General features: G+C 30.3%; 1 protein-coding gene across 2 annotated transcripts in view; it reads left to right on the top strand.

The window, feature by feature from the left end:
- LOC142324230 (VPS35 endosomal protein-sorting factor-like) overlaps nucleotides 1-26,699 on the top strand; it is a 97,252-nt gene extending 70,553 nt beyond the window's left edge. For both annotated transcript variants that reach the window (XM_075365062.1, XM_075365063.1), the window contains exons 16-20: nucleotides 6,001-6,140; nucleotides 7,516-7,681; nucleotides 11,562-11,695; nucleotides 19,818-19,949; nucleotides 23,770-26,699. In XM_075365062.1, the coding sequence (XP_075221177.1) occupies nucleotides 6,001-6,140; nucleotides 7,516-7,681; nucleotides 11,562-11,695; nucleotides 19,818-19,949; nucleotides 23,770-23,859 (662 nt within the window). In that variant the 3' untranslated portion in view covers nucleotides 23,860-26,699. The remainder of the gene's footprint in view (nucleotides 1-6,000; nucleotides 6,141-7,515; nucleotides 7,682-11,561; nucleotides 11,696-19,817; nucleotides 19,950-23,769) is intronic.
- The last annotated feature ends 195 nt before the right edge of the window (nucleotides 26,700-26,894 follow it).

Below are 26,894 nucleotides of genomic sequence, written 5' to 3'. Positions count from 1 at the left end.
ATACTTTATCATATCAATGTATAGTGATTTTTATTTACTCCTTAAATAAAGCAGAATCAGTACCTGAAGTTCAGGTACTGATTCAGAACACCAAAATGAAGAAAAAAGTTCATATCGATGTAAGTCCTATTTTGCTTTGTTTTCTTTCTGGAAGCCATTTTGTGATTTTCGCGAAAAGATTATTTCTCAGGAATGAGTGAACCTAATGTAATAAATCTGGCAGATCTAAGACTAGTGTCTTGTTCTACAAAATAAAAAAAATTTCAAAATGGCGGCCCTCTTGATTTTTAATCTTCAATATCTTTGTAATTATTTTTTGATCAAATTTTTACTTCTTACAAAATTTATTAAACATTTTATTTTGAACAAATTGACACCTCATTTGTAAAAATCCGTTGACAAACAATCTAGTTATTGCAGAAAATTAACCTGGCAGTACTCTTGCACACCATAATGCAAGCTGATAATTTTTATTAATTTACTACTATTATTTATTATTAATAATTTTTATTGCATGTAGTGGAGGAAATAAAAACAGGTAAAAAATTATCTTTATACATATATATTAAATTAATTACAATTTTTTTTTTGAAAATCACAAAATGGCGTCCAGAAGGAAAAGAGAGCAAAATAGGATATATATCGATATGAATGTTTTTGCTCATTTTGGTGTCCTGAATCAGTAACTGAAGTTTGGAGAATACGTACCGGAACACTCCATATATATAATTGCATTATACATACTTTATATACAGTACAGTATTGTTTATAATGACCAAATACTTGTCTCCTGGTTGGTTTGGTATGCTGTTAATACATAAATATAGTATTATATTGTTTATAATTACATTGGCTTTAATGACATATCAGTTATTATGACATTTTCTTCTACTGCAATGCAACATTTTATTGCTTATAATGGTGGACGGAAATGACTCTTGTCAGTAATGTAATATATCTACATTGTAGCTACAGAAATATTTTGACTGTTAAAATGTGTCACATTTTACCTGCATACATACTATTATTCTTGTTTTTCTTATCTTCTTCCTGTACCAGATTATTGTAAACTGAAGCAAGCAACCACATTCAGTTGTTATTAATCTTTTGCTGTGAGCTTATCATATCATGCGAGTACAATATTTTATTTTACATATCCTGTGTAATTTATTTAATAGTGATTTAATTATTAGTTGATGAAAAACATTAATGTTAGGAGGAAAAGGCGCACATTATCTGGAAGTTAAAGAATGGTGAAACTAATAAGGACATTGCCCAAGAATTAGGCATAGATGATTCAACAACATCGTTGATATGCAAGAATCGTGAAAAAATTTGAAACAAATTCTATGAAATCAAAAAAATTACAGCCTAGCCAACATAATGATGTAGACCAAGCGCTGTTAAAATAGTTTAAATACCAGAGGGCTTTTCTTTTTCCTGTTTAGCCTCTGGGAATTACCATTCAGATATTACTTCAGAGGATGATGTGTAAGTGAAGGGTAGTATTGTACAGTCTCAGTTCGACCATTCCTGAGATGTTTGGTTAATTGAAACCCAACCACCAAAGAGCACCGGTATCCACGATCTAGTATTCAAATCGTATAAAAGACCTTTACTAGGACTTGAACGCTGGAACTCTCGACTTCCAAATCAGTCGATTTGGGAAGATGTGTTCATCACTAGATCAACCTGGTGGGTTAAATATCAGAGGGCTAGTGATATCCCTATTAGCGGCCATATGTTGCAAACTTAGGTGAACAATTTTTCTGAAAAAATTTGGTAAACCATGTGAAATAAATTCAGCTTAGATACAACAGTTCCGTCAGCGTCATGATATTGTGTCTGGGAGAATAAGTGACAAGGCCACAGCAGCACCAGCCAGTGTATCAGAAAAATGGTTCGAAAGCATTTGGCCAAAATTATAAGAGGGCTATTTGGACGAAAAAATCTATAATGCTGATGAATCCGGTCATTTTTTCAAAACTGACGCCAGAAAGAACCCTTCAGTTTAAAGGCGAAATGTGTTCATGGGGTGGGGATTATCAAAAGAAAATTAACAGTACTAATTCCTATAAATATGACTGGAACTGACAAAAAAAATTTCTGGTTATAGGGAAAAGTGCTAAACCTTGATGTTTAAAAATTTGAAATCGCTTCCTGTTATGTATGAAAGATACTAGAAAGCTTGAATGACAAGTGATATCTTTATATATTTGTTACAAAAATGGGGCTATGAATTAAAGATTGAAAGTAACAAAATACTGCTTCTCATTGACAACTGTCCGGCTCAACCATATGTTAAAAATTTTTTGTCTATAAAGTTACTATTCTTACCTCTGAAAACAACAGCAGTTCTACAGCCCTTAGGTCAAGGCGTGATCAAGTCTTTAAAAGTCCACTACAGAAAACACCTAATTTTACAAATGATACAAGATTTACATTAAAAAAAGGAAACACAAATAACTGTTCTGGATGTTATAATTATGTTAGAAAGATCATGGAATGAGGTTTCTCCGCTGACTGTAAAAAATTACATTCGACATGCAAGATTTTTACCACAGGCTAAGTTACTGATGTCGCATGCGAAGAAGAGTCTTTAGCGGTATGGGGCAATAGTCTGCAAAACCAATCATTGTCAAATGCATTGTTTGAAGATTATCAAGAGGTTGACAAAAATGTAGAAACACATGAAACTGTAACAGATGATGATGTAGTGACTTCAATACTAGCAGAAATAGACGGGGATGTAGGTAATGACAACGAAGGTAATGATAGCAACAATAATAAAGACATCAACTCACGAAATCTTCTAGAGGTTTTAGCAGCAATGAAATTCGTTTGCCAGTTTCTTAGTTTTACAGAACCTGCTAATAAAGAAACAAAGAGTGTTTGGTTTGATTCAGGAAAGAACCTTCAAAACTGTATTACAGCATTTAATGTTCAAAACAGCAAAATAAGACTATTTGAAGTAAAAGTAATTTTTTCAATTTCTCTTTTACAATTCTTACAATCTTCTTTTACTCTACTGTATTTTTATTTATTATTGCATATTTTTGTTTTTTTATATTATTTTATTATGGAAATAAATCATTATTTTTAATGAATATTATTTTACTGTATTATAGTACCCAAGTAGATGTCAATTAAAGTAGTACCACTAAGTTACCTAAACATCAGTTATTGTGACTATTGGTTATGACCTAAAGTAATTGGATCCTTGGAGGTCACTGTAAACAATATATATCTAAATATATAAAATATATATCTGGAATTGATTTTGGAATTTGGAATCACCTTATCGCCAAAGCACATGAAGGGAAATTTCTGAATTTGTGCCTCCATGTAGTCCAGCTGCATAGTGATAACAGGATTGGCGACTTGTATGATGAACTAAATCAGAATGAACCTTTCCAGTTCACAGCTGGAATTGTAACTCGGATCATGAAAACCCCACAAATTGAGTACGACTACTCTGACTGTCAGAAGATGGAAAGCTTTCTACAGAAAATTCTATCGGCTGATCCAAACAGAGATCAGAAAAATATCCACTCGGATACAGCAGGGCTACACAAAAAACTTGGATGAATTGGCGCATCTACAAACTCACATAAAGGTTACACCAAAATCCAATAAAATAAACTTTAACAAAATTTCAAACTTTGCTATACACAATGTTAATTCCCTAAAACAATCAGAAAACCTAAAAATCCTTACAGATATTTGCAATGAAGAGAAAATCCTCATCATGGCCGTACAAGAAATGAGAAACACTGATAAGAACCCAATGGAAAGTCTAGGGTATAGACTTTACAAAGGGATTCCGTTTAAAAATGTCATGAGAAATTGTGTTTCACAATTTGGCAATGGTTTTGCAGTCGGTCTTAAAATAACAAATTCCATTTTGGAATTTAAATCTCAGTCTCAGAGAATCTGTACATTAACCATTAAATCAGCTAATAACACTTTTTTATTAATCAACACTCACTCACCAACAAATGAGAAAAAATACTTGGGGAAAAAATGTGCAAGAATTCTGGGAAATCCTGGATAAAATGATTAATATTCCTGTGAATCATGTCAAAATATTGCTCGGAAATTTCATTGCACAACTTGGCTAAGAAAGAAAATACAGAGATGTAATCTGAAAATGGCCAGCACAAAAAAGAACAAACAAAAATCGTATTTATACCATTGAATTGTGCAGAAATAACAATTTAATTTCCAAATCTATATATTTTAAACTTCTTCCACTTAAATTAAAAACCTGGAAACATCCAAATTGTAAAAAGGGTGAATTTCAGTTAGACTATGTTTTTATGGATAAAAATGATCATAAAGAGATCCGGAATGTAAACATTTTGACTTGAAATAACTGACTCAGGTTCTGACCATTACATTGTCAAAATAAAAATTAAACTAATCCCATTTAAAAAGAAAAGGCTAAATAAAAAGAATAGAAGAGATTTTGACCCGACAAATTCAATCAATAATGAAATATTTAAAAGAAGAACCCAAGAAGAAGTTCATAATACCAAAAAATTAGAAGAGCTGGTCCTTTAAAAATAAGTATCTGTCACCAACAAAAATCAATTAAGACAAACTGTCTGGGATTTGCCGATGATTTAGCCCTATTAGCAAAAGATATAGACGAAGTTAAAAATCAAGTAACAAGTTTAGAGAAAATTTCAGGAAAAATTGGGCTTAAAATATCATATGAGAAGACAGAAATAATGGCATTGTGTATTAATAAAATCCAAATTAATGATCAAAATATAAAAATTATACAAAAATTTTAATATTGGGTGAAATAATAGATAAGAAATTAAGAGAAAATTTCTCTTGGAATAATAGAGCGCTTAAATTGAGAAATGCCCAAATTTTAACTAAATCCACATATAACAAGAAATGTCTGTCTAGAAATACAAAAACGGAACATTACAGAACTGTTATTTCACCAGAAGCGCTCTATAAGTGTGAAACCGTAATCTAAATCATAACTGAAGAGAAAAGTGATCAGACATTTAAAACCAAACATAGAATCATCAGAACCTACATCAATGAAAATTACAAAAAGGACAGTGTGTGGATAATTTACACAAATGAAACCATTCATAAAAATGTCATTGAACTGATGATAGTCTTATGAAAAACCGCAGAATTTCCTATTTCTTCCACCTCTTGAGAATGCCAGAGAATAGTTTATAAAACAACTTATAACCAGAGGGCTTAGTCTGAAATCTGGCAGAAGATGATATATCACAGGAATTAAAGAAGATCTAGGAAAGATTAGAATGATGATTGAGGGTGCGACAGATAAACCAGAGATAAAAGAATTTTTTATCACAAAATGTTTTAAAATGGACAGAGTATTGAAATTGTGCAACATATGAACAACAAAAATTAAGATCTGAAAATGTGAAAAAGTATTGGCAAAAACAACAAGCCGATAAAGTCCAAAGAAAATGAACTGGAAAATTGATTGAAGTGATCCAGTGAGGTCAAATAGGCACTAAAAAAAAAGAATTATATATTTTAAATATTAAAAAATATTTGTAAAAATAATATATATATATAAGTATAAAAGGTTTAACACCAAGAGTACAGAATTGAATAATGCTTGTTACAAGCATGCATAAGGTAAGAAGCATTATTGAATTCTGTATTCTTGGTGGTAAACTTTTTATACTTTTGTCTTTGACATAATTAGAACACTGGGGAATATGGACAAATACAGTTACAAAAAAAAAGAATTGTTTTTCTAATTTGATGTATATAGGTAGATAGATGCATACATTTATATAATTCCATTAAACACTTCTCACTCCCAGTGGTTTGTGAGTAGGCATTTCTTTTTTTATTGCCATTTTGTTAACAAATTATCATGAACCTAGTTGTAACTGTTTTATTTTATACTTATAATAATCATACCTCATAAATGAGTGATTAAAATGGACTTAATATAATTACATATTAATATTATATTACTATTATTTTCAGCTGATGCTTGTTTAAAAACAGCATTGAGTCTTGTGCCAGAATTGCCGACAAGTGTGGAGATTGATGGAAAGATGCGTAGTACTGAACCATTCCTTGTATCATATTTATGTCAATTTCTTTCATTACTTCTCATCGTTCCTGTAAGTAAAAAATAATTTCATTTTTTTATCATGTAAATGAAATCACTTTATATATTTAAATGCCTCTCCAACAGTTGTAAATATATGAGACAGACTGACACATATTCATTTACGGATGTGAAGAACTTGTACAAATATTACATAAAATAACAGAATCAATCTTTGTAAACCACTTATAAGCATGCAAGAATGTCAACCACAGAAAGCAAGTTTTTACATGTAGTACACTAAAAGAAAGTTTCCAATGCTCTTGCTCAGTAAAAAGATTTATAAATACATTAAACTTGAACAAATATAAAGGAAAAACTCACGTATAGCTTAAAATTAAATAATGAGTAATTTTTGTATTTTAAAAAAGTGATCACATTTCATCATGTTTTTTAATGAAAATTATATCACTTATTAGAAGGAATTTGTATATTATAGAGAAATCTTATAATCTGTTTATAACATCTTTAAGATTTTCATAGTCATAAAGTTTTACTTTAGTACGAAGCTTGAAACACTGGCAATCTCTCCCTAAATGCAGTCTTAACATTTGAAAAAGAACCATACTTTATGGGTATGAGATTAGATGTAGCAGATGTAATAAAAAATTGCAAAAAATGTATCAACTTAAAACAGTTGCCAAAAAAATATTTAATAAAATTCTATTTTAACACTGATAAAACATTAACGTTAATAAAAATTGATGCTATTTAATGTTAGTAAAATGTTATTTAACGTTGATGAGTTACTTACTCTTGATTAAATTTTATGTTAAACGCATAAACACGTTTTTTAAGCTTTGCTCTGGCATGTATTTGTGTAGAAGAAGTAAAAATGAAATTAAATATATGCATGTTGAAATAACTTATGAATTTGCTACATGCTGGATACCTGCTAATGGTAGATATTTTAAATCTAATTTCATTGTAACTACTCTACATTTAAAGTAATTTTTCTGATTTAATTCACGAATGAATCACCTGATCAGACACTAAACATTTGTAAGGATTTATCATCACTGTTTTTGCGTGTTATTTTTTATGAAATTTTTTTACAAGCATTTCTTAAATCATTAACTATGCCAGCTAATATATAGATTGATACAGCTACCCCATTTAGAAGATTTTTAAAAAATTTTAGTAAGTAAATTAGTAGTTTTTCTATAAAATATTGTATAGAGCATGAAATAGTTTTTTGATTACAAAATATAAATTAGCTAAATTTTTATTGAGATATATCATAGGAATAGTAAAATGAAAAGAGTAACCTTTTGTGTTCTACGATATTATACATGAAATGAAATGCTATGTTTATTTATGAACATTAATTCATAATTTTTATGTTTTCATCTGTGAATAATAATATTTTTTTCAATTAACATTTTCAGGATAATCCGCAACAAGGTGTCTTGTATCTTACCAGAGGATTATTAAATGTATTACAACATTATACATGGGAACCAAACAGTTCTGCTAGAGCAAAAGTATATCTTTATGTACTAGATATGTTAACATCTGCAGCACAAGAAACTTATCCATACCATATTAAAAAAGGTAAATCATTTGTACAAGTATTGATTACAAAGTCTGTTCAGAAAATAACCGAACTTTATTTTTTTAATCTCTATTATCAATTTTACAGGTTGGTCCTTGTCCCCTTCAAAGTATTTCCCTAACCTATTTACAGACTTTTCCCAGTTGTGTTTCCACTTCTTGAAACCTGGATAACCTCATTTGAAATAGCCTTTATTCATCTGTGATGAATTTTCTTTAATGTCATCAGTAGTCTCAAAACAGCGTCCTTTCATCACATTTAATTCATTTTAATTTTAGTAATAAGAAGAAATTGCAAGGGGCGAGGTCTGGCAGGTAGGGAGGCTGAGGAAGGACAGTCAACTGAGTTTTGGCACAAAACTGATGAATGACGAAGCTGAGTGTCCAGGCACATTGTTATGGTGAAGGAACCATGAGTTGTCTTGCCACAACGCTGGTCTCTTTTTGCAGATTTTTTCATGTAACCATTGTAAAACGCCTTGATAGTACGTACGTATGGTTCAGTGTTTCACTTTGAGACAAGAATTAAAAATCCACAATTCCATTAAAATAAAAAAAAACAGAAAGCATCACTTTGACACTGGATCAAGACTGACATGCTGTCTTGGAGTGTGAATATCTTTGTCAGTTCATTGTGATGATTGAACTTTTGTCTGATGTCATAGCTGTAAACCCAGCTTTTGTCTCCTGTTATGATTCCTTTGCATGAATAATTCATTGTCATTTGTTTGTTCAAGAAGTTGCTGACAGATGTCCACTTGATGTTCTTTTTGCTGTTCGATCATGAAACGAGGAACAAACTTTGCTACAACTCAATGCATGTTAAATTTTTCAGTCAAAATGCCATGGCATCTGATGGAGAAGCTAACCTCTTCTGCAGGTTCTCTGACAGTCAGTCGATGATTGCACACACCAGATTGTTGATTTTCTTAACATGGGTGTCATCAGTTGGAAGTCAAAGGCTTTCCTGGTCGAGGGTCATCTTCAGTTGACTGACAACCACTTTTAAATCGTGAAAATCATTTGTAACATTATCTCCATAAGCTTGTTTCAAAAGTTGAAATGTTTCTCTGAATGTTTTCTCCAGTTTCACGCAAAAATTTACATTGTATCATTGCTTCTGAAAATCGCATATTACAAAAATTGCTACTAACGCTTAAAACGTTGCACTCAAATAACAATAACACGAAAACTAAACGAGATATCAACAATCCAAGAACATGTGGTCCATAGGATTTTTTTTGTGCTGAACACAGTGCTGCAAACCGCACGTCACTAAATATCTATTGGAATGTAATTAAAAATGTTCGGTTATTTTCTGAATAGACCTCATATATCACCAAACAGGGGTCACATACTACCAAATTAGCAACTTTAAACCAATCGAAGCCAGCTTGAACTGCAGTTATTTGAGTGTCACCTTTAACACTGCTATTATTAATTACACTATTGGTTGTGTATTAATACTCTCGTCTATTAATTTCAGTTGTAAACTTCATGCTTCAGCAAAATGTAGTTTCATTCTTTGCAGTTGTGTTTTTCTAAAATGTCTTATTCTATCAAGAAAAGAGTTGCCATTACTGGAAAGTTATTTGCATTCTGTATCCTTCCAAGAAATGCAACATATATTCAAGGAAAAATTTCTGAATGGCATTATTCCAGCAAAGAGTAGCATGCATGATTTGGTTAAAAATAGTATGCAACAGATTGGTTTGAAATGCTAAACAAAGTAGGCAACCTTCCATTATAACTGCAGAGGCCATAGTTGATGTTCAAAGAATTTCTACCGGTCCAAAAAAATGTGTATGTAAAACATTTTCATAACAAATTGGTGTAAATTATACATCTTGGCATAAAATTCTTTCAGATTTAAATTTGAAACTGTATTGTGTAATAACATAAGAGAACAGACAAACCAAAGTTCTTAACTATTGCGACTGGCTTCTCAAAAACATGGTTAATGGACAGATACATCAAATACTGTATTTCATGTTAGATAAGGCACAGTTTCATTTGTTTGGCATGTTAATTCACATAACACCAGGTAGCAGATGACTCAAAATCCTCACCAGATGCTTGAGCATCCACAATTGGTAACTGTACAATTACCCAGTGTATCCAGTGATACTACAGTTGTAGTATCCCCCAGTGTACAATTGGTAATTGTACACTGGGCCAATATTTTTTGACCAGACTAAATACAGAAGTGTACTGCACAATTTTCAAAGAATTATAAACTCAGTTAACAGATTATGATAAAGACTACGGCTTCCTCCAGCAAGACAGAGCAATGTGTCACACATCAAATGATTCACTAGCACGAGTTGATGCAGCATTTACTAAAGAACAAACTACAGCAGAGGGCGGTGGCCTTAGCATTCCTCAATTTGTATATTTGCAATTTTTCCTTTTGGGGTGTTTGAAGTATATAGTTTATGAATCAAATTCCCACACTATTGATGAACTGAAGGCAAACATTCAACAAGAAATCAACAGAATTGATGTTTTGTATCACATGGTTATCAATATGATCAGTTGAGAACAAAGTGCATCACTGTGTAGAGCCCTCACTTCAAATATCTTTTGTAAAATATGGTAAATATGTAGACTTCTGTTAATATAAATATAGAATTTATGTTTTCATTTCATTCATAAAATGTTACAAGTTGCAACTGTGTTCAATCTGTAGTGGTTTGGTTTTAAGTTGTTCATCTGATATAATACAATTAGCTGATTCCTGAATTTGTAGAATTATAGTCTTTGAAGTAAATGAATTTAATAAAACTCATAGCTGTTTCACATATTGTAACTGAAAATGGTTAAAGTATAAAGGAAACCATTAGATGAATTTTATAAATGACAATTTAAATATAACAATCAAATTAATAATTCACAATATTAAAATGAAAATAAATAATTTTTATGTTATTTATATAAATTATAATATCAACACATAAATATTTCAAAAAACATTAAGCTAATTATAGATTTTTAAAAAATTAACAATAAAAAGTAAAATATCAACAAATCTAATTCTAATTTTTATAATAAAGCAGGTGTTTATAAAATATAATGCTGAGAGTGAAATTATAAGAACATTAAAATGATAAACAGAAATGTTGAATACTCATTTCAAGAATATTTACAAGTATATATATAAATATAGTAAACACAAATCTAATCATGTCAATAACAGGAAAGATAAATGTATATTTTCAACTATAGAAAACATTTTACTGTTAAACTGTTGTAATATCCGCAGAATGGATCATTTTACTTCAGTGACTGAAATGAAAACATATATCTGTATAGTTTCAATATTTTTAAATTATGTTTTTAATTAAATTTTAAAAACAATGCTTTGAAAAGTCTGGTACCTCGCTGAAGGCATATAATCAAGATAATAAATGAAAGCATTAAGTAATAAAAGTTATGTTTTAATATACTCTTTCTGCCTTTCTCATTTAAAAAAAAATAAAATTAAGAACTTTTTCAATTTAAAAAAAATAAAATTAAAAAGTTACTCTTTATTTTTCTAAATAAGGGATTTAGAAAAAAATGTTCTGATTAACATTTTCTAGCCAGTCTAAATCTAATTCTGCACATAGCTTAACCAACTTAAAACTACCATAGCTGTCTAGAAGGCAAGACTTCCATGTTGCGAATTTTTCTTTGTAATTGTTCAGAATTATCACTTTTTTTACTTAATGATTTCATTTATACAGTTGAAGAATTTCATGTTTAAAATTACCAGTTTATTTTTATTGTATATTCTACTACTGGAATGAAACCTATTTTTTGAAATGTTAGGAATTAGTTAAACCTTTAAAATTTAATATATTGTGAAATAAAAGTTTTTATTAATTTATTTTGTTTTCAGTTGATTCAAATGATGTTTTCTATGGATCTGATCCTAAATTTATTGCTGAAATTAATAAAATGTGCTCAACCCTGGTTGAAGAGATTCTAAATCATTTGAAGTATTTAGACAGCATTAAATTATATCAAAAGCAGGTATAAGCAACTGTATGATTTCATTCTTAGTTGACATCTACTTCTGTAATGGTTGTAAATTTTAGTAGTAAATTTTTATTCATAGTATATGGTGATAAAATTGTATAATAAACATTGGATAAATCATATAGTAATAATATGTTAATTATGTCTTAACATTTACACTGATGCATTATGATATGTAGAATATATACCCTTTTTAAACATGTCTTAGAATGAGGACGGCGTAAATATTCAAGTCTCCTTGTTCTCGTGAAAAGAAAAAATGTATAATAAATAAATATTAACAAAAAATCACTTATGAACATATTAAACTAGCAAGCTGTATGTAAACTTAATAATTTATTTAAAAAGCTTTTCAAATCCATCAATTCATCACCCTTCAGTTATGAAATAATTTTAAAAAAGGAATAAAATGCAGATGGTAATGTAGTAAAATTGATGTTTAGTTGTTACGATTAACTTATAAAATATGATAGTTTGCATTACTGACTAAATGCAATGATTAATACATTTACTAAAGAACCACATGTCATGTCATCTATATTATTATTTTTCTAATTACTTGTGACACAAAACAGGATGGCAGCAGCATTGCTCACTGTGATACCTGTCTTAGAGATAAGTCATTGACGAGCTCAGCCATTTGTTAGTTAAGAATAACTGTAAAGTATTTCCAAAATTAAAATAGATAAAAATCTTTCTTTTTTTTGTTTGCCTTTTTTTACATTATATTTTTGCTTTTACTTTTTTCTGTTGAAGTAGATTATTTGGTAAATACAATTAAAAGAAAAGTGTATATATTTACTAGCTGACCCCCCGGCAATGCTTCACCATTCCTATACGTGAGCATATATATATATATGTAGATAAAATGAACACAAATGGAAGTTTGATAAAACATTAAAAAATTGAACATTACGGAACTTCACAAAATTTAACCTTTCCCTTTTTTGCATCTCTCCTTTTTCTCTTCTTCTCTTTCACCCTTTTTCCATTTTTCACAAAAATATTTCTTTTCAAGTAACTAATATATATTCTGAATATTAGCTAAATCATTCCATATGTGTGATTTTTCCAAATATCTCAACCCCAGTGCCATCTAGTGGGTCCATTATTTGTAGAGGTATTTCTTTCCATGTAAGTAACACATATTCTGAATATGAGCCAAATCGGACCATAAATACAACTTTTTTTAAATATCTCGATCCCCAGTTCCACCTAGCAGGTGTTTTGGCAGAGGTATTTCTTTCCATGTTTTTTTTTTGTCTTCAGTCATTTGACTAGTTTGATGCAGCTCTCCAAGATTCCCTATCTAGTGCTAGTCATTTCATTTCGGTATACCCCCTACATCCTACATTCCTAACAATTTTTTTTACATATTCCAAATGTTGCCTGTCTGCATAATTTTTTCCTTCTACCTGTCCCTCCAATATTAAAGCGACTATTTCAGGATGCCTTAATATGTGGCCAGTAAGTGTGCCTCTTCTTTTAACTATATTTTTCCAAATGCTTCTTTCTTCATTGATTTGCCGCAACACCTCTTCATTTGTCACTTTATCCACCCGTCTGATTTTTAACATTCTCCTATAGCACCACATTTCAAAAGCTTCTAATCTTTTCTTCTCAGGTACTCCGATCGTCCAAGTTTCACTTCCATATAAAGCTACGCTCCAAACATATACTTTCAAAAATCTTTTCCTGACATTTAAATTAATTTTTGATGTAAACAGATTATTTCTGACTGAAGGCTCATTTTGCCTGTGCTATTCGGCATTTTATATCACAACTGCTTCGTCCATCCTTACTAATTCTATTTCCCAAATAACAAAATTCTTCTACCTCATTAACTGCTAGATCTATGTAAAGATTAAAAAGTAACGGGGATAGGGAGCATCCTTGTCAGACTCCCTTTCATATTACGGCTTCTTTCTTATGTTTTTCAATTATTACTGTTGTTGTTTGGTTCCTGTAAATGTTAGCAATTGTTCTTCTATCTCTGTATTTGAACCCTAATTTTTTTTAAATGCTGAACATTTAATTCCAGTCTACGTTATTGAATGCCTTTTCTAGGACTGTAAATGCCGCCGGCTTCTGTGGCGCAAGTGGTAGCATCTTGACCTTTTACCCGGAGGTCCTGGGTTCAAATCCTGGTCAGGCATGGCATTTTTCACTCACGCTACAAAAGAATCATCTCATCCTCTGCAGAAAGAATTGCTTGACTGCGGACCCAGAGGTTAAACGATAAAAAAAAAAAGTCTATAAATGCCAAGTATATTGGTTTGTTTTTCTTTAATCTTCCTTCTACTATTAATCTGAGCCCTAAAATTGCTTCCCTTGTCCCTATACTTTTCTTGCAACCAAATTGGTCTTCTCCTAACACTTCTTCCACTCTCCTCTCAATTCTTCTGTACAGAATTCTAATTAAGATTTTTGATGCATGGCAAGTTAAGCTAATTGTTCTGTATTCTTCAAATTTATCTGCTCTTGCTTTCTTTGGTATCATGACTATAACACTCTTTTTGAAGTCTGAAGGAATTCCCCTTTTTCATAAGTATTACACACCAGTTTGTATAATCTATCAATCGCTTCCTCACCTACACTGCCCAGTACTTCTGCACGTAATCTGTCTATTCCAGGAGCGTTTTTGCCATTCAAATCGTTTAATGCTCTCTTAAATTCTGATCTTGGTATTGTTTCTCCCCTTTCATCCTCTTTGACTTCTTCTTCTTCCTCTATAACACCATTTTCTTATTCATTTCCTCTGTATAACTCTTCATTATATTCCACCCACCTATCGACTTTGCCTTTCGTATTATAAGTTGGTATACCATCTTTGTTTAACACATTATTTGATTTTAATTTATGTACCCCAAAATTTTCCTTAATTTTCCTGTATGCTCTTGTCTATTTTACTAATGTTCACTAGTTTGCACTTCCTGTTTATAGTATTTTATAATTGTCGACAGTTCCTTTTACTTTCTCCATCAATAGCATTCTTATATTTTCTACGTTCTACCTTATTTTTTTTACTCAGACCTCTTGCGATGTCCTCCTCAAAAATCTTCTTTATCTCCTCTTCCTCAAGCTTCTCTAAATTCCACCGATTCATGTGACACCTTTTCTTCAGGTTTTTAAACCCCAGTCTACATTTCATTATCACTAAATTATGGTCGCTTATGGTCGCTACCAATGTCTGCTCCAGGGTAAGTTTTGCAGTTGACGAGTTGATTTCTAAATCTTTGCTTACCCATGATATAATCTATCTGATACCTTGCAGGATCACCTGCCTTTTTCCAACTGGGAGTTGGCAATTACTAAATTATACTTCGTGCACAACTCTATAAGTCAGTTCCCTCTTTCATTCCTTTTGCCCAGCCCATATTCACCCATTATATTTCCTTCCTTGTCTTTTCCAATGCTTGCATTGCAACTCCAACTATTATTAAATTTTCATCTCATTTTATGTGTTGATGCACCTGATCATCATCATGGGTGCTTGTAGGCATATAGACGTTAACAAACGTTGTCAGTTTAGGTTTCGATTTTATCCTTATTACAATGATTCTGTCGCTATACATTTTGAAATACTCTACTCTCTTCCCTATCTTCTTGTTCATTATGAAACCTACTCCTGCCTGCCCATTATTTGAAGCTGAGTAGTTATTCTAGAATTACCTGACCAAAATCGTTTTTTCACCGAACCTCGGTAATTCCTACTATATCTACATTTATCCTATTCATTTCCCTCTTTAAATTTTCTAACCTACCAACCTTTTTTTAGACTTCTAACATCCCATGTTCTGACTCATAGAATGTTATTTTTTAATTTTCTGGTGACCCCATCCGGAGATCCGAAAGTGGGACTAGTTTACCTCTGGAATATTTTACCAAGGAAGGCGCCTCAATCATTGTTATCTAAAAATGCAGCGAGCTACATTTTCTTGGAAAAAAAGCAGTTTTAATTTTCCATTGCTTTCAGCCACGCAGTACTCAGAGGATTGAGTGATGTTGATATGGCTGTTTTAGTCATCCTGACCTACACTCTTAACAAATACTGAAAGCGCTGCTGCCTTCTTTCAGGAATTATTCCTTAGTCTGGCTCTCAACAGATACCTCTCTGATATGGTTGCACCTTCGGTCCAGCTATTCTGTATCACTGAGCACTTAAACCCCCTCACCAATGGCAAGGTCTCACGATTCATAGAGGGCGTCTTTCCATGTAAGTAACACATTCTGAATATGAGCCAAATCAGACCATAAATAAAATTTTTCAAAATATCTTGACCACAGCGCCACCTAGTGGATCCATTTTGTGAAAAAAATATTTATTTTCACGAAACTAATGTATATTCTGAATATGAGCCAAATCGGACCATAATTACAATTTTTCAAAATATCTCGACCCCAGCAGGTCCAAACTAATTCAGAAACCTTGTTGGTGTGTGCACAACAACTCACCAAAGTTTCATCACAATCGGATGAATGGTATTGGAATGCATACCGGAGAAACAAAAATTCATTTTTATATATATATATATATATATATACATATAAATATATATATATATATATACATGTGTGTGTGTGTGTGTAGATACGTATATACAGATGTATCAAAAAGATTGATATTATTTCAAAAGGCTTTAATTCCTGAACTGTTCACTACCAATGAACAGCATGTAACATAAAAGAAGAATGCTAGATTTTCACTTGATTGCCAACAGGTATCTTACCTCCCTTGTTATATGCTTCCTTCAGTTTGCGTAAAGATGGCAACCCTGCAACAGTAAACATTCTGCGTTCTCCATTTCAACTATTTTGATTCTGTGACAACTGTGCAGTGTGATTTTCATTTACAGTACCTTGGCATTGTATATCATATTGCTTTTAACATTAAACATTAACACCAGCAGTGCCAATGTCTATTTAAATGATTTTTACATAAACAGAAAAATCTAATGGTTACTCCCATGTGTCTGATAAAGGCAATGAGTACATCCAACAGCCCAGGAATGTCCACTCATGACAACCAATAGCTAGTAGCCATTCCTCATATGACTGTCTGGTGTGTTTTACAGTAGGATTCAATTGGTACAAGCGCTCAGCATAGGTAATAAATAATGATGTGTGGGGGTCTGTGAATTCATTCTCTATAAGGAGGAAGATGACACTTTTCTTTCACTCTTAGTGTTCAGTAACAAGGCTACATTTCATCTAAGTGGAAAAGTAAAACACCATAATGTAAGGATATGGGATCAGAGCCAACATTATACAACAGTCAGGCAACAGAGATGGCCAGTGGGTTCAGTAGCTCAATGTCTTCTGTGCCATTCCCAAGAAAAAGTTTACAGTGTATAAGTTACTTTTTTTTTTATGGAAAACAGTGTTACAGGAATCTCATGTTTGGAAATGTTGTAAAACTGGCTTTTCTTGAAGTTACAAGCAGATACTGATTAATTTATTTTCCAGCAAGGTAGAGCACAACTGCAGTAGCATCTGCGAGTTCAAGCATTTAACAATGATGGAAGTACCATAAGGGACCTGCAAAGTTGTCATTTCACCACTGGCCATCAAAGTCGCCTGATCTCACTGTATGATTTTTCTTGGGGGGATTTGTGAAAGACTCCATTTTGTGTCCCTCTTCCAGCAACTGTGATGAATTGCAAGCTGTACCTTTATTGCAATTTAGTACAAGGACCAGACAAAAATTAAAGTAAAATTTACAAAACTACTACTTTTATTTGTACTTGTATAAATGAAATGTGCTTGACTTGCTCATCATTCCTTCCTGCTTCTATTGCCAATCATTTAACAAGCTTTTTAATGTCTTCCTGGAAGTAACGTTTTGATCTGTAGTGTAGGCCAATTTTGCACCACTTCCATAATCTCTTCACCAAAAAAAGTGATTTCTGCATAGCTCTTTCAGTGAGCCAAAAGAATTAAAATTACAAGTTACTAGGTCAGGATTCCACAGTGTGTGGTCCAGTAGCTCATAACCAGTATCTTGAAGGAAAGTATTTTGTTTTATTGTTAATATGAGGTCAAGTATGATCCTAAAGCAAATTCACATCTTTGGAAGGTTTACCATGACTTTTGTTCTTGATTTTTGCCTTCAGTGATGAAGTGGTTTTTACTATGCACTGTCAGTGAATAAAAACTGGGCTTTCCATATCTTAGAATATTGTCATCAGCTTTCCTGCAGATGTGAAATTTGAATTTTTTTATCATAGGAAATGAAGGACTTTTGTAGATGTAGACTAAACTTTGCCAGTTAGGTTCAAAGTGGTAATTCATGTTCATCAATTGTTAATCTCCTTCATCTTCACATTTCAAAAGCTACTGGAAAATTTTCACATTATTCTCTGGATGGATGTCTGTGATTTATGTAGAACTCAGTGAGGACAACTTTACACAAGTTTAAAGAATCATAGATAATTGAAAATGCCAAGGGATGGCATATGTTCAACTCACTTTCAGCTTCATCTACTTTTATTCGTTGATTATTGTGAGTTGTTTGTTAATTAATTTGATTTTTTTGGGGGGTGATGATGAATTCACCATAGCTTTTGAATTTTTGTGCATGGGAATATGAAATCTGAAATTTGTAGTAAATGAAAAATGGCACGTCTGACTGGCATAGAGTTCAGGACCTCTGGATGAAAGACGACAAAGACACTACCACTCCACGACAGAGATCGACTACGATATTGTTATTCTTAGAAACGAAAGGCCTACCTTCCTTTTCTAAAACAGTCAATCCACTAATAAAACATTCTCGAACATGTTTCTCCGTATTGCTGGTGTATTTTAAAAATATTTCTGCTGGTTTCATCCTTTTTGAACTTAGAAAACATATTATTGCTTGTGTTTCTTTTTTGGTGTACTTGAACAAAGTGCTCATTGTAAATTGACTTTTAAACACAACCACATGCATACTTTTAATAAATAAATAAGGTTATGATTTATAGCAGAACAACCAGCATTGTAAGACATTTGAGGAAAATAAAAATTTCCCTTTCCTACAACTGCCTTCCATAATTCTTGGTGACCTGGACAGAAAGGATTATTATTTATATTTATTTATTTACTTTCTTCAGAGACAAATAAATGTAGAACATATAGTTAACAGTTTTCAGTTTAATAAATGAATTTGTTTAGCATATGAATAATGCCAAGCCTAACCAGGATTCAAACCCTGAACTATTCAGATAAATTCACAGACACTATCGTACCACCTTGCAAAGATTAAATTTGTAAATAATAATTAGGTCTATATCTAATAAATTTGTTTTAAAAAGATTGAGATATTTTAATCATCACTATTTAAGTTTAAATAAAAACTCTTTAAGAAATAAATATTTAAATGATTATTTGAATGTTAATGGCAGCCATGTCAATTTTTCACTATCTGTTATGTATTAGTTTTGGTACTTTTCAAGAGGATGCCCGTAGTTGATCTGTAGTTAGTCAGTTGTGATTGTAGTAGTTAGTTGATAGATGGTGCCACTGAAAGGAGAAAATAAATAAGATTATAATCTAACTTTATATAATAAATAATTATAGATATAATCTAACCAAACTTAACCTACTCACTTCACTTGCTAACCTTGACTAGCGAGTGTAGGTTAAATTTGATTCAGTTATATTTATACTTTTATATCTATTTATTATATAAATTTATATATATTTAGTTACTTATATAAACTTATTACACAGTGCACCTTCAATTTACGTAGATATTACTTTTCAGAAAATATCTGCATATAATGAAATCGCGTAAATTGACACTCACATTTAATGCAGAAATACAGGTTAGGTTCTTGTTAAGTTATGCAGTAAATGATGTATGTAAATTACTGTAATTTATTTTAATATTTAAATGATATTACAGTACAATGTATGTATTTAAAAAGAAAAAAAATACTATTTATTTGTATTCTCTTATCAACGTTATCTAATAACTAACTGCAAATCGGCTGTGAACATCTTGAAAAGTACCTTAGTTTTATCAGTTTATACTTATTAGGTAAAATCTAAAGCATTTAATTATGAAGAAAATAAAAATATATTTTTAAGATTTTATCATAGTTCATATTTAAAAATTTTCTTTTTCTTTCAGTCTGTTTTAGCTTATGAATTGTTTATGAGAATTGTTCTACATGGTGATCTAACAAGTCCTGGCTTAGCTATGCTTGCTTTAAATCTATGGAATCTAGCCAACAAACATAAATTTTTGGATTCTAAACTAGCTGTAAGTTTAACATTAATTTTTTTTACATTTATATTTTATTTATGTTGAAAGTGAATTATATTTTAATATTTGGAGTTTTTTGAAATGTAAAATAGTAAAAATTTTTAAATAAAATGTTATTTTTAAGCCTTGGTAAGAAGAAAGCCTTATCCTTTGAAGTTAGTTGTAACACTTTTTTTTTTAATGATTCCAAGATCAAAATAAAAATTTAAAGCCATGAAACCAAGTAAGTAGTTTACATCCTCTTTCATTATACCAGTTTGTCATTACAGTAGATTATTACATTAATAGAATAATAGTAAAAATAAATGATATAGCATCAAGTGATGAAAAAACATATATTTAATTATCTCCAACTATTTACTTACTCTAAAACAGTCTTCTTCAGATCTGTTTTTCATTTATTTAAATAAAATTCTATGCAATTACACTTAAAATTTAGTTATGCTATAAATGTCAAGGTTTGGTCTCGAAAGAGTGAGAACTGACTGGTTGTCAGTGAACACACATGTATTTTTCATATTGTATTCAGATTGACTGTGCCTAAAATTTAAAACTTTTAAGAGTAAATTTAATATTTCAAGTCCTTTATTTGGTATTAGATTTTTTTCTATTATGATTTATATTTCAATTTTTACATTTTTCAATTAGTGTTTTTTTTTTTTTTTGCTTTTTTGTTCTTAATGCTTTAGCATTTTATTGCTTTGATGCTTTTTATTCAAGTCCCTTCATCAGTCTCTTCTCACCAGATTTCTTGTTCAATAGTTTTTTAGTTATTGATAATTTTAAAAAGAAATAGTTGTTTTTCACTCAGTAATACTTATTTTAACAACAATTTATTTTTATTATATGTCTTATTTTCATATAAAGTATTTTATTTTGAAATCAGATGTTTTTTGTTTCCACTTTTTGGGACTAATAAGTAAAAATAAAATTAAAAATTGAATCTAACATCATTGTCACATAAACCATGTAACTGTTTTTTTTCTTGACTTGTACAATGTTGTAAAGGAATGTTACTATATTATAACAAGATAAGGGACCTGACTAACAGATTCCTGCCAATTAAGAAGAAAGTAGTAGAAAATATAATAATGGGAGAAATCCAGAAAGGAGCTTAATGGAACCTTTTTAGTAAAGGTGACAGGTCCATTTAATAATCATTCTTTGTAATACTGCTCACTGACATACCTAAACAAATGTTCCATGACAAGAGTTACCGGACATGTTAGGAATGCATGGGAATGAAAAGGCTCAATCAATCATTCTCATGCTCAACCAGTGTCTGGTCCTGCAGGTAAAGAGAATAGGATTATAAATACTCTGGAAAAGTCCAGTTGAAATTGGTCTGCAAGGAGTTATGTGAATTTGAAGTGAGACTATTCTGTGGTGAGTTCAGTACATACACGTTCAACACAATTAAGGTGATGTCACAAGTAATTCCAGTGTGGACAGTACATGAAAACAAGAAATGGTTTGGTGAGTTACTGTTAGACTATAAGTTAAAGAGATAATTTACTAAATTTCATTCATAAATTGTTAGGGTAGTTTATGAAGAGCAAAGGTATTTGGAGTAAAAGAAATTTATACTTGCCTTATCTATTGTACTATTGTTGTTAATACAAGACTAGTTGTTATAAGTGTTAAGATTAGCAGTCACGCTAATGTCTTTTGTCAATGGGACTGAATTCTGGTTTTCAATATTCTATCTGTTAATAAAAACTGACAATTATTTTAAATTTTGTTTTGTATGTAATCACTCTCTATTATTAATATTGTTGCGTGGTTCATGGCTCAATCAGGATATTGAGAGTTTTATAATCTAGAATGTTGATATAGTTACAGTTTATTGGTTTAAAATGTTGATAATTACAACTAGACAATTTAATAATAATAATAATAATAATAACAATGGTGATAAATACAATTATGATAATAATAAGTGACAATAATAAAACAATTAATGAACACAAATATTAATGTAGTAATTACAACCACAATAATAATCAGGATAATAATATTAGTAAATGATAATAATATTACATGTCAATAATAAAAAAACAAACAATTTATACATAATATAGTACATGACATGTAGTATGTATTAACATAACATAATCAAAACTGTAAATATGACAAAAGCAGAGCATAATACATAGCATAATCAACAAAGAGTAACAATCAAAATTTTACATATCAAATAGTGATAAATGTCAATAGTAAATAATCAATACAGATACACATAAGACAGAGTTCAAAAAAAAATTATCGTTCGGAATTTATTTCAGGTAGATAAATAGAAAAAAGACCAGAATTCAAACCCATTAACAAAAGAAACCACTAATCTTAACCCTTTTTAACCACTAGTCTTATATTAACAAACAATTGTATAAAGTTCACTGGTGAATACCTTTGCTGTCTACCCTAACAGTTTATGAATGAAATTTATTGCATTATTTCTTTCACTTTTACACTTACAGTTTTACTGTAACTCACCAATAGTATTTCTTGTTTACTGGAATTACTTGTGGCATCATCTTACTCATATCGAACTGGAATCAAAACTCCTCACTGGACTGACATCTCACAGACTCACACCTGTGACTTTCCTTGCTGTTTTGCTGGACTGGTTCGCAGAACTCCACTAAACCCACACAACTCACAGCCTCTCCTCACAGAACTACCCTTGCAGCACTAACACCATAACACCTCACAGACTGGTTCTAATAGAACTGATTTTTAGCTGGTCTTCCAGAACTATTTATACTTCTAGCCTCTTTACCTGCCAGACCAGACCCAACTTGTGTGAGATCAGTTGACCAAGGCTTTTGTTCCCATGAATTCCAAGCCTGATCTCTTCTCACCATACAGCAGGTGTTCATTGTGTGTTAGCAGGCACTATAACAAAGACAATTATAAATGAATCTATTCTTTACAAAAAGGGTTCTCCTTTATGTCCCTTTCTGGATTCCTCCAATTATTATACATTCTATTACTTTCATAATAATTGGTAGGAATCTGTTACTCAGGCCTGTTATACCGGTCTTGTTACAATATTGTTAATATGATTATTATTGTTGTGGGTGTGATTACTATGATTATTATTTGTTTATTATAAACATTTATTATTATTGTTTGCTGTTGTCATTATTATTCTGATTATTATTGTGAGTTGTATATTAGTATTACTACTATTATCATTATTATTTTGATTTGTCTTGTTTTATTTGCATTCTTAAACTAATAAATTGTAATTATACAAACATTTTCAATTGTCAGTCTCTCAATAACCTGATCGAACCGCAAACATGCGGCAATGTTTTATTTTAATTTCATTAATCAGTTCCTTAATTGGTTGATAGCTTTATGAAGAAAAAATGTGAGCATTTCAACTATGCCTAATTTATTTTTTTTAATCAAAACTTTTTTTTTTTAATTTAGATTAATTATCTTTTACTTTAGGTATGTGTGCTTTGTTTAACTACATTTTGAACCAATAGTATCATTCCTAATATAGTGTAGCGTATTTTTACCAAGTAATATGAACTATGCTGAGAACAATTATAAGTATTTTATTAGAGTAAAATAGCATTAAATAATATGTTCATTTTCCTCTATTAAATCCCAAAAGTGTGCAGCATCAATCTTCATGTTTTCATGCGTTCAGGATAAAATTTTAAATAAACTCCAATCTTATGCTAACTTTTTCTTCATAATCTTAGTGGATCTTATCCAAATTATTTGCATAAATCTTATTATCCATTTTGCTTGCTTTTAGTATCTTGTCTAACTTGTTTATACATAACTTGTACTGTTTCAGGCAAGAACTATTGAATATTTAAAAAGAAGAGTATCTCATCAAGCAACTGGAAATGTATATTATGAATTAATAAATAAATTAGAAGTATAAAAGAAATATATACATATAATTAATTGTATATTTATACTATAGCACAAGTTATCATTGAGACTTATGAATTATTATAGAATTTATTACAACCTATTCTTCACTTACCAGAATTTTTAAGTCTTCATTCCTTATTTAAATATTAATGAAATAAATTTATACCTCTGTATTCAAAGAAAATTGTTTATATTTAAGAATTTTTTTTAATTTTGGGCCCTTTTGCAACACCATCACTACCTTTTTACATAGTTTTTAAAAAAATGTTGTATAAAAATTATATCATTTTGAATCATGGGAAACACAAAATATGCTTAATTTAAAGAATGTTGTATTATTAATAAAATTTATTTAACTTGAGATTTTACTTGATCTTTTCATTATGTGAACTTGAAATTTAAAGATAGTCAAAAAAACAAAGTATTTTGAACTTTATATAAACTAAAATACTTTTGACCTTTGAACTATATTTTTGTATAGGTAATGCCTATAGAAATTAAGAAGTCATTCGTATATTAAAAGAAGCATATACAGTAGTGTTACCTTTAACACATGATTTAAACATATGTTAATTAAATATATTTATAATACTGATTAAACTAATTTAATAATACTCAAAATATTTTGAGAAGTTATGTTTCTCATATAAAAAACCATAAGTGAAAAGTTATGATGATATTTTCTTATAATAATATAACCAGTTATGGTAAACCATACATCAAACATGATTGTTGATGTAGAATAACAGGATTATTTCAGTTTTTTATGTTTCAATGTGGAAAAAACAAAATAAGGTGAAGTTATTTTGTTAACGATTTTATTAAAAAAATAATTTCTCCAATATTATCATCACTGGTTAGATTTAAATCATAGCTGGTATGTCAACAGCATACTGTAATAGAGTCATTGGTAAGTTTCAATTGTGTATTAATTAAACTGTATAGTTTTATTACCATCAGCTACCATCTCTATGATAAAAATCCACCACTGATTTACATTCCAAAAATGAATTATTACTTTTCTCATTAAAAATTATTTTTATATAATTTATAAAAGGATTATAAGGATTGTATGTAACGTTTAATAAATGTTACATATTTTTGTAGAATATTTTATTCGTGTTATTTTTTATATAGTTGTTTCTATTAATAAATTTTATTGAAAAATATATCACTAATTAATTATATTTTTATCCTCTGAACAATTTTCTATACTTTCTCCTAAATGTGGAGAGGAGTGTAGTGGGTTCAGATATAGATGCGTCACATGTAAATGTTTGAACAAGATATAAAGTCTTGATATACCTTTACTTTAATGATCTATTTTAATCCCCAGAAGTTTTTGATAGATATTATGATACAACACCCAGAAGTTTTTGATAAATATTATTATGATACAACAACAAGGCTAAATGTGGCTAAATGAAAAACTGCCATAACTTCTTTTTTGTGCAATTGTAACTTAAAGATACAAAGAACATGTACAATAGGATACAAAATAATTTGAACACAGGGGGATTTTTCTATGTTGTGGTTAGACTGATTTACCATACCCATTCTTTAAGTTGTCTGTAGTGTGAAGTTATTGTTCTTTGCTTATTTAGCATTTTTCATGTTATAGTGTTTTGCGAAAGTTTATTACAAAATCATATGTTAGTATTTTTTTTGTTCTATATCTTGAATATATAATAATGAACATAACTCCAGAAAATTGTTTCTCTTTCTGAGCATACCAGTATGACACAAATAGCTTCTGACTGTGGTGTTGACTAGGAATGTGAATTGTGAATGCCATTTTAATAGCATGAATTTGCTGTTTTAAAACAATTTAAAGAAACTAGTTTTTTTCATTTCAAAGGAAAGGCAAGTGTGGTTGCAAAAGAAAAACTATTCCAACATAGGATCAGTTATTAGTGAGTAAAAGTAAACTTGATCCAAAATTATCTGCTGTGGGCTTAAATTGAGATTTAGCAGCCAGTGGTACAGATTTACAAATGACAACTGTTAGACGCAGACTTCTTGCAGCTGGACAAAAAGCTTGTCAGCCAGCTAAATAGCAGCTTTTAACACCAGCAATTTGCAAAAAATACTCTTGTGGGCTAAATCACATGCTAACTGGACTGGAAAAATGTTGTTTTCTGACAAGTCACGTTTTTATGCTCAGGAACAAGGGGTTCCATACATTAGGAAAGCATCAGATGAAAATAAATCCACCTGCTTACATCCAACAATCAGTTAAACATCCTCAGAAAAAAAATTTTTTTGAGGTTGTTTCACATCTAAGGTCATCGATTATTACTTCCAGTTTGGTATGTTGAAACAACAACTTCAAAACAAATTCCCACAATGACTTGTTACAACAAGATTTGGTGCCATGCCATACTGCCAAAAAAGTTTTCAAAAAACGAAACATTAAAATGCTTCCATGACCAGGCAACTTCCCAAACTTAAAGCCAATTGAAAATTTTTGGGTGAATCATCAAAAGCAATATTAATTAACAGTACTAAAATATATCAGATTGAATTTCTTATTACAGTGTATATTGGTAGCATCTCTTCCTATTATCTGGATGGAAGGTTATGGGTCCAAATCCTGGTCAGACTGGGCTTTTTTTTTACACACTGCAAAATTCATTTCATTAAAAAATGGTTGTAATTGGGCCTTGGTCTACAGCTGCCAATGTAGATGTGTATTAAATCTTCATATCTTTTTTTTTAACAAACATTTATTTTTTTATTTTAACCACTAATACTATAATTAACAAAATTGTCATTAAAATTACTTATGTCATTAAATTACTTTTTTTATATTTATAACATATTTTTAAAGAAATAAACAAGTTGTAGTTAAATGAAATTATTCACTACCTATTTTATCCAATGATTTTAAATGTTCTTTTAGTTCTTAACATTTTTCAAAGTAGGAGTAAAAATTATTTATATTTGATATTGTGCTAAAATTTAAAATAATATATCTAATGCATCCAACTTATAGGTAAATTAACATAGCATTTTTACTTGTATTTGCCAGAGGTCTTAAAG

Source organism: Lycorma delicatula, chromosome 4, assembly GCF_047948215.1.
Source record: "Lycorma delicatula isolate Av1 chromosome 4, ASM4794821v1, whole genome shotgun sequence".
In the NCBI taxonomy this organism is placed as follows: Eukaryota; Metazoa; Arthropoda; class Insecta; order Hemiptera; family Fulgoridae; genus Lycorma; species Lycorma delicatula.
Note: the sequence above shows the minus strand (reverse complement) of the source record. Positions and strands in the feature narration are given on the sequence as shown.